The 9,409-nt window shown below is 35.5% G+C and overlaps 1 protein-coding gene across 1 annotated transcript in view; it reads right to left on the reverse strand.

Annotated features, from left to right (window-relative positions):
• Positions 1 to 6,481, reverse strand: part of LOC148955897 (succinate dehydrogenase [ubiquinone] iron-sulfur subunit, mitochondrial-like) — a 28,635-nt gene extending 22,154 nt beyond the window's left edge. Inside the window, exon 1 of the mRNA XM_089086111.1 lies at positions 6,329 to 6,481. Coding sequence (XP_088942237.1) covers positions 6,329 to 6,376 — 48 coding nt within the window. The 5' untranslated portion in view covers positions 6,377 to 6,481. The remainder of the gene's footprint in view (positions 1 to 6,328) is intronic.
• Between the last annotated feature and the right edge of the window lie 2,928 nt (positions 6,482 to 9,409).

A 9,409-nucleotide genomic window follows, 5' to 3' on the forward strand; every position in this document is an offset into this window, starting at 1 on the left:
TCGATCCTCACTCTCTCACTGTCCAGAAGTGACTGCCATGGGGTGCGATGCTTTGGCAAGACCCCAATCACCAATACTACCTATTGAGTGCTCAGGTGGTGATTGGAACGTCACGCGTCGGCCAGTGCTCCCGGCAGCTTCCTGGGCCTTGGCACTTGGCAGACTTCTATATATGGATGACAATTTGAGCCTTTACTTGATGACATGCTGTCCAAATGAAGCCTTGTCTTTTATTGCCAGACCTTGTTTTTTTTTTTAATTGTTCATCATTTTCAATTTGTTTGGTTCCTTTTGACCTCTGCTTGTCTTTCGTCATTACGAAACACATATCACTGTACCTTCGTTTTTTTTTTTAAACAAAGGTTGGTAGCCATTGATGACCTTATCCATGTCAAAATCCCAAACCCAATCATCATCGCTATCATTTTCCATTTTTTCACGTTTTGATTTTTGTTGTCCAGGTTGGTCTTCATTTTCATTTTTTGAATTGGTCACATGCTCAGTGTTGCATGTCTTCTAACCACGTGTGTCTGCTCTTCATTTTACTTTTTGGCAAGCCGCCGCCACACCTTATATGTATATATATATATATATATATATATATATATCTTGGCACTTGGCAGGCTTCTATATATGGAAGCTCATTGTTGCTTGTCTTCTAAAAAACAGACAATTTGAGCCTTTTCTTGATGACATGCCATTCAAATGGACCCTTGTCTTTTATTGCCAGACCTTTGTTTCTTTTAATTGTTCTTCATTTTCAATTTGTTTGGTTCCTTTGACCTCCGCTTGTCTTTCGTCATTATGAAATACATATCACAAAACCTTTGTTTTTCTTTAAACAAAGGTATAGGAGGCATTGATAACATTATCCATTTCAAAATGACAAACCCAATCATCATTGCTATCATTTTCAATTTTGTCATGTTTTGATTCTTGTTGTCCAAGTTGGTCTTTGTTTTCAGTTTTAAATTGCTCACATGCTCTGTGTTACATGTCTTCTAACTGGGTGAGTCTTTGCTCTTCATTTTCATTTATGACTTACTCACATGCCTGGTGTTGCATGTCTTCTAACCGCATCCGTCTTTGCTCTTTATTTTACTTTTTGGCAAGCTGCCGCCACATGTGTATTTGCTCTTCATTTTCATTTTTGACACGCTATAATTGCCGTTTTCGCATATTTTCTAACCACCCATGTCTTTGCTTTTCATTTTTGACACATTTTGGATTTTGATTACTTCAGAAAATTTAGCAAGGGCCTTTGCTTTAGCATTCCGTAAAAGCTGTTGTTGCAATTGATGGTGCAAATTTTCGTTTTTTAGGCCTTCCTAAAGGCATTATATACCTGGTTACGTTCAAACCTGTATGCCCTATTCATATATCAAGTTGTTTTAATCAAACAAAACAACAAACTAATTTCAAAATTGTCAGGTATTTTACTATTTCGAATTAAAACATTAAAATTATTGCTCAGACACCAATTTTTTTGCAGTTTACATAATAACTTCAGAAATTCTGAACTGAGCTTAACATTTACTCTTGTGGTGGGGGGAGGGAATGATATAATTGATCAAACTTTTGGTTTTCTTTATTAAGGCTTTTGAACTGTTGTAATCCCTTGTCAAAATATATGCAAATATTTTTGCAATTACCAGTTTTTTGCTCTTTAAGCAATTTAATATTGACTTCTCCCATAGATGAAAACATAGAAATAATTTTGCAGCTTTTTTGCTCTTTAAGCAATTTAATATAAACTTTTCTGTCCATGAAAATCTTCAATTTTTCCACAGAAGTGTAACAAGTGTGACTGCCCATATCTTTGCTCTTCATTTTTGACATGTTTTTGGATTTTGGCTACTTCAGACAATTTAGCAATCGTCTTTGCTTTAGCTGCCCGTATTGATGTTGTTGCCATTGATGGTCCAGGTTGTCAATTTTCACATCTTATTATGCTTGATAGTTCTGGTGTTGGTTCTATCAGAAAAGAATTTGATAGTATGTACCACTCAATTCTCCTCGGGAAACTGGAACACGTAGGAATACGAGGCGAAGCTCTGGATTGGTTCGGATCTTATCTTAGGGACCGCAGGATTTATATGGGAGAAGATCCAAGGAACACTGTACTCATCAACTGTGGTGCCCCCCCCATGTTTCAATATTAGGCCCGTTACTATTCCTGATCCACGTTAACGATCTAAGTCGAGTGCTGAACCCTGCATGCACTAATCTTTCTGCTGTAACCTATGCCATGATGGAGATTATTTTCAGTCCAAAGATGATTACAATGAGCTTGTGGCCTTTGCCAATGATTTGACGCTTGGTCATTGTGAAAAGGATAAGACAATGCTCATATATAAGCTGAGGGATGTTCTGGAGGAGAGATATCTCTGAATGGGTGCTAACTGACTATTCATTAACATTGATCAATCTTGCGTTTTATTTTTTTCCCTGGGTCAGAGGTATCCATCTGGAGATATGTGGTATCCAAACTTCCAGAGGTCTGATTAGCTGGCCAGAAAAGCGCTTCACAAAATTCCTGGAAATCCTACTTGATGAGAATCTGTCGTTTCTGTATCACATCCAAGCAGTAGAGCTGAAGTTATCCTGGAATCTTGGAATATTAAAATAATTGAAGCACAGCTTGCCACAGAACACACTTGTTCCTCTGTACAATGCTCTCACAAAGCCCCATTTACAGTACTGTGCAAAGATCTGGCAGTCAGATTTCAAATCTCATCTGCAAAAACTGAATTCTATTCATGGACAATGTCTCATATTCATTGGAAAAAATTAAGAGTACTTGTCACTAGAGTCACTACATCAACTGTCATATTTGACCTTTGTGTTTGAGTTTCTGGCTGGTGAGCTGCCATTTTCATTTAAAACATTATTCTGGCCTATCTTGGACCATCATAAGTTGCCTACTCGATCATCATCACACTTGCACATACCCTTCACCCCAACTATACAATCAGATTTTGCTCCAAATATAACATGTGCAAAGATGCGGAATCTGATCCTGGAAGAGCTGAGAAGTAGGAGCTCCCTTGGGTCATTTAAAAAAAAGAGTAAAAAATCACTTATTGGCATTGCAAAAGAAAAAATTAAAGTAGAGTGCAATAAATAATGTAAAGTATGATAAATAAAAAGTTTAAGAATAAAATATAAACATCTAAAGTATGATTTTTTTTCTATTATTTATGATGGGGTGGCTTCCCCTGGGGAAAGGAGGAGGAAGGTAATGGTTATTTGTTTTTTTAATTAATGAGAGATAATGTTGCCTCTGGGAGTAAGAGTGGTTCATGGTGTCCAGAAATTGACTGAGTATTTTGTATTATGTGCATTTTCTTTTTGTCTTTGTAAATAAAACCATTGAAGTGAATTATAGTAACTGTAACTGCAAATTTTCGTTTTTTGGGCCTTCCAACAGACATTATATTATATAAATAGTTTATGTGTTGGAAAATCAACAATCTTATTTATGCCATGCATGACATCATACAAAAAAATGCTTACGTGATGTCATAAGAAATATATATATATGTTTGATGGATTTGTATTTTATTTAAAAATTTAATATACAGAGGGGCCCAACAAAAAATTTCAATCAGGCCCTGCACTTATTTAATCCAGCCCTGGGAATAAATTGAGGAAATTCAAACAATAACATAGCCATCCTCCAAAAGTTTGAATTCTTAAAACTACCCTAAGAGTAATCCATGATTCTAATGAAAAAATTTTCCAAGTAGGGTAGCACAGATTTTTGTTTTTAGAGGATGAACAAGTAAAAGTGTTAAAAAGTTTCCTGCAGCATTTGATCTTTCAAGACTTTGGGAAAGCTTGTTACTAATTTTGTGAATGATTCTCACAAAATATGTTGTAACAATTGAAAAAACGTTTGAAGACAGCTAATGGTTTCAATTGGCTGCATTTAGACCTCTTTGGCTAGTGAATTATGGAAAAAAGCATCAAGCCAAAATAAGAAATATTTCAGTTCATTTTTGGTGGGGTTTGTTCACCTAACATAAAAATTTTTTTTTAACATATTAGGTCTCTCTTGGGTACTACTTTAATAGTTGACCGCTTCCAAAGGAAAGATGCCAATGAAATAAAAGCTATCTCATTAGATTTGTGACTTTATACTCTTTTAAAATATCATTACCACTTTTCCAACAAAGCAAAACAACAAGCAATGTTGAATCAATGAAATCCAATTTTGTTGGAGGGATCATGAGCCTCTTAAGGCTAAAAATCCAACCTCTTACCCTCATTTGTGCATAGCTTACTTTCTCTTTTTCTTGCTTAAAGATAAAAGCATAGAGTACCATTTATCATATATATATTTTATTTATTTTTAGTACCTTAGAATGTCCTGGTTGTTCAAATGTCAGGTCAAAAATACTTCCAGTTATTTCTGTTTTCCTATCTTAATTGTCATTAGACCAATATTCAGCATATATTGAAAGTTATATTTATTTGAATGAAAAAGATTTTCCCATTTTCAATCCAATATATTTTTGTTGTTGTTCAAGCCAAGGGATGGTAAGTTTCCTATATAGGGGTTCTGGACAAGGCAGTTCTAATAACGCACTTCTTGTTTTGATCTGACTGAATTTTTAAGAGTTATGGGTTATTTAAGTTAACTATGGTATTTAAAATACAGTGAATTGATAATGTTTGATTTCTATTGCTAATATGGATAGCAATGAAAATGACCACAATATCTGATTGATAGAGACTTCTGTATATTAAAAAGCTAAGGTTTCATTGTCCAGTTTTTCACTTTTTGCATATGATGGGCAGTGGTGGATCCAGCATTTTTTTTGTTGGGGGGGGGCAATATAGGTTGATCTGATAAAAAAAATTAGGGTGGGGGGGCACAAAATAGGCTGATCCAATAAACTTGCATTGGGAGCAAGTGTAATTGATGCAAAATTGAGCTAATTAAGTAAATTACACTACTTTAGACTATGCTGGGGTGGGGGGCCTTGCCCCCCTGGATCGTGCCACTGATCATAGGAGTATATCTAAGACTATTGAGAGGGGAGAGGGACATTGCCAGAAAAGAAACCATGATATTTGGAAAGAGCATAAAATAAGGAATATAATGAGACTAATTTTATTTTACTAGCCTTGTTTCTTTTAGAAGTAATCAGCCACTTCAGTAGTATTCTCTCTTGGACCAGAGAATTCCAAGTATTTGTTTACTTCTTTTATTATTAGCCTATGTTTCATAAAACTGCTAGCTAACAATTCTATTTCTGAACAAAACTGTTAGCTAACTATTGGATGATAATTTTTTTTAAAGCAGGTTGATCATACTCTAAATGTTACATAACAGATTACCCTTAGAAGTAACAGGCTAGTCTTACAGGCAGCAAGCCAAATGATTGGGGGGGGATGGACTTAACAAAATGGATGGTCATTTTTACTAACTAATTTGGGGTAAAATTGCTAGGCTATTGAATTAGGCTGTTTTTTTCTTCTTTTTTTACTGACAAAGACTTATCATCTTTTGTGAATTTTGTAGAATATATTTCTACCACCCATTTACCAAATAAAAAATTAAGCAATTAAAATATCAGCCCTTTATATCACTATTTCACCAACTCAACTTTTTAATTAACTAGCCTAGCCTAGATAAAAACATTGGCAGGAGGTGGGGTGTCCCATCTCCATATCTGTTTCCCCTGACAATCCAAACATGTGCATATTCTAATCAGTAATGCCAATTCAGGAGTTTAGGAGAGGGACTAAGATATCTTTTATAGGAACAAGAGGGTAACCTTTTTTATGGAAATACCAAAGAGGGATTTTTGGATGCAACAGGCACTTACCCCCTCCCCTCTAAACTGGCATTGTCAAAATCCATGGGGGGATCTACGGGACATCACCCTGCCCTAATTGATACTGCTGATTCTAGGCTATTTAAAATGTGAAGTTTAAACACCTTGGCTTAGTAGACACCCCAAATATAACATTAGCATAGGCCTATTTGTTACTCTATGTGCTAGACCTTGTCACAAGAACTTGCCAAATTCTGATAGCAAAGGTAGCCTAGGCCTACTTATTACATCCAATTGTTACATAACACATTAGCCTATAGGTATGGGCTATCCAATGCTTAATCTGGCAGAAATTATGATGTTCAATACCTAGGCTGAGAATATGCCCGCAATATCACGTTGGGCTGGTTGTTCTCATCTTTTAAACAATCAACTCAAACTTGGACTAGCCTAAGCCTGTACAAAATAGCCTAGGCTAATTCAATTAAAAGCACCAAGCTGGATTCTTCTAATGTTAATAATAAAAGTGGGATTCAACTTACTGTGGATTGAACTAATTTTGGGATTGAAGAGATTGCTTTGCTACTCATTGTTTCTCTCACCAAAGACAATTATGTATTAAAACCCAAAATGTGAAATAAAATTCTCTTAGATTCTTTTACATAACAATAATTTTTTTGAAGATTGCCATCTATTTTGAAAAATCATAACGAAGAGTGATCCTGTCATGTACGGTTATGATTTGACTATTTAGCTTCTCATTTGTGTAAAGACTATAGGTTTTTCTATAATTAAGTTAAATCACAAAATATACATTCTAAGAGAAGTATCTTGAAGTCTATTCATTAGAATTTTCCTATTCCATAGTGCACGAGCTCTTCTTCTTCAAACTTTATTGTCCTATGGATATTCTTTCAGTATCTCACTTTAGAGCCGTTTTTTCACTCATCAGTGTGCTAAGACCTTACATCTTTTGTCAGAAAACGCTTAAAAGTGAAATATTTGAACTAAGATCTTACATCTTTTGTCGTTTATGCAAACGTCTTTCATCATTCTGCTCTGATCAGCGATCTGAGAACAATGATGAGTACATAATTAAAGTTCTCTCATAACTTTTTTATGTGGCAGAACAGTGGCGGTCTTTGCACTTTTTGCTGACATCAGTGAGCTGTAAGATCCTAAAACAAAAATGAGTTAAAAAACGATAATATTTGCAGAAAGATGTAAGATATTAGTGCTAAAAAACGGGCCTAAAAGGCCCATTGGGATATTAGCCAATATCCCAGGGTTCCAGTATACTCTAGATCTGTCAATGAATACATACTCTCTCTCTTTCTCTGGGTATAACCAAGGAGGCTATTGACTGAAAATCTGTAGCTAAATTAGCCTTCTGTGGATCTTCTCTTTATTGTGATGGGACTGTTGTGAGTCAGAGGAATAGTCTTTCTGGCAGCTAGGATTTTCTCTTCTTCATTTGAAGTTTTAAGAGAATAACGAGCTACAAGCAATATCTTTGTAAAGTACCGAATGATGGTACCGAGCTTCCGAAAAACGATAGACTGTGGAAATAAGTGATGTCTCATGGTCGCATTATATTCCAAGGTGGTTATTGACTCAATGTCTGGTGCTAAATCAATCTTTTTTTTATGTTCCCTAAGGTAATTCGCCTAAGGTAAATCGTAAACAATCTCTAAGCGTCGTTGGACTGTTTTGGATCAGAGGAATGGTCTTTCTGGCAGCTAAGATTTTCTCTTCTTCATTTAAAGTTATGAGGGAATAACGAGCTGCAAGCATGATCCTTGTAAAGTACCGAATGATGATACCAAGTTTCCGAAGAGTGCAGCATTAGTAAAAGCTAAGTCTATTACTTTATTTATGTTTGTTTGATTTGTGTGGATTGTTTGTATTCTGTAATATTTTTGAATTTAACCGAGTATCGTCTTTCCTAAATAGTAACTTTTCTTTGTTATTGCTTGAAGAAAAATGTTCTATTAAAGACTTAATGAAGGAACGGGCTTTTTTTATTTTTTAACCACTTGGTACACCCCCCCCCCATTAGGTGGAAGAGTTCTCATGTGGTACCAGGATCGGGATAGCTAGGCTACTAAATATTCTGCAAAATGTAAATTCAGAATAAACATATCCTTAGCTTCAGCAATGCAAGATAACCAAACTTTCGGCTCCGTAACCAGTTCCATAAAAGCCGGCTTTGTCCAGCTCTCAATTTTGATGTGTTTTATAACGTTATAAAAATATTAAATATTTCAATTGGTTATAACAGACTAGTGAAATCACCATGGAATATAGCTCCTCACTTTCTTTCTTTGGCTCAAAACCAACTTTAAAAAAGCAACGGAAAGTGGAACAAAAAGAAGAAGGTATTGAAAACGGATTTGATTCCCATTTGCGCCTTCTTATAGTAACAAAAGAACAGAAAGTGAAAACAATCCTAACAGTGAAAGCTGCTCAACTTTCACTCAATTAATTAAGAAACAGGATCCAATTAATTGTCTACCCCCAGCTTTGGCACATATTTGTGATGGCCCTCTCAACAAAGAGACTTGATTTTCCCTTGGACTAACGGGTGAAATTTCGGAAGAGAATCATCAGAATTTGTGGATGTCTTTAAAGCACATTTAGGCTTGTATTTTTCGCAATTTTTTTACACGCCTTTCCCCACAGGTGATTTTAGAGGAAAAGGGTTGAGGGAGAACTTGCCCCAGGCACAGAAATTTTAGGGGCAATAATTTTAAATAAATAATCTAAAATTTATAATCATTTTGTAGTTCGTAAGATTTTTCTTTATTAAGGTAAAGTAAAGGCCGTAGTTGGTAGCAAGTTAGTTACTTACTGTAATACTTATATAATAATACTTACTGTGAGCATAAGCAAATTGAAGTGGCTAGAACCGCCACTGCTTTCCCCTGAAGGATAACCCATGCTCATTGACGATCTGGAGCTGGACCCCTTCCCCCTCAATAAAAACGATGAAGCTAAGCCCCTGCTTCGAATGTTTTTTTTTTCAATTTTAGGTGATGTTCTCCCTACTTCCAACACTAACCTTTATGCTTACACCCCGCCAAAATTTCCTCAAAATAAAGCTTTTTTGAAGAAATCTGTTGTTAAAAAGTTTGTTCTAAAAATGCTATCATTTCCCCCTTTTCCTCCTTACGAACGCTGGAAGTTTGAATTTTGAAAAGTTAGTTGATTTAGAAGCTACAGCAAAAGTGAACCGTATGAATGTAATTGTAGTTACTGAAATCGAAGCACAAAATCCAGATCTCCTTAAAATGACTGGGTTTCAGGATTTTTTTAAAGCTACACCCAGCTGACTACCAACTGGGAAAAAAAGGAGGAAAAGTAATGATTTTGGCAAAGGATTTTCTATCTCCTACTCTTTTTCATGTGCTAGGACTAGGTGATTACAATGAAATCATCTGGATATCTATTAAGCCCAAACGCCTGCATCGGTCTTGTAAAAACTTAATCATTTGCTCATTTTATTATTCACCCAGACAAAATGCTTGTTCCTGTCGTAATTTTCGTGATAGGCTACAAGCAAGTCCTCATTTTCAGACGACAAAATACCCAAATGCTGGCTAATCAATTTGAGACTAAAACTT

The sequence above is a fragment of the Artemia sp. Qi Xiang Cuo genome, chromosome 1, assembly GCF_049724085.1.
Source record: "Artemia sp. Qi Xiang Cuo chromosome 1, ASM4972408v1, whole genome shotgun sequence".
In the NCBI taxonomy this organism is placed as follows: Eukaryota; Metazoa; Arthropoda; class Branchiopoda; order Anostraca; family Artemiidae; genus Artemia; species Artemia sp. Qi Xiang Cuo.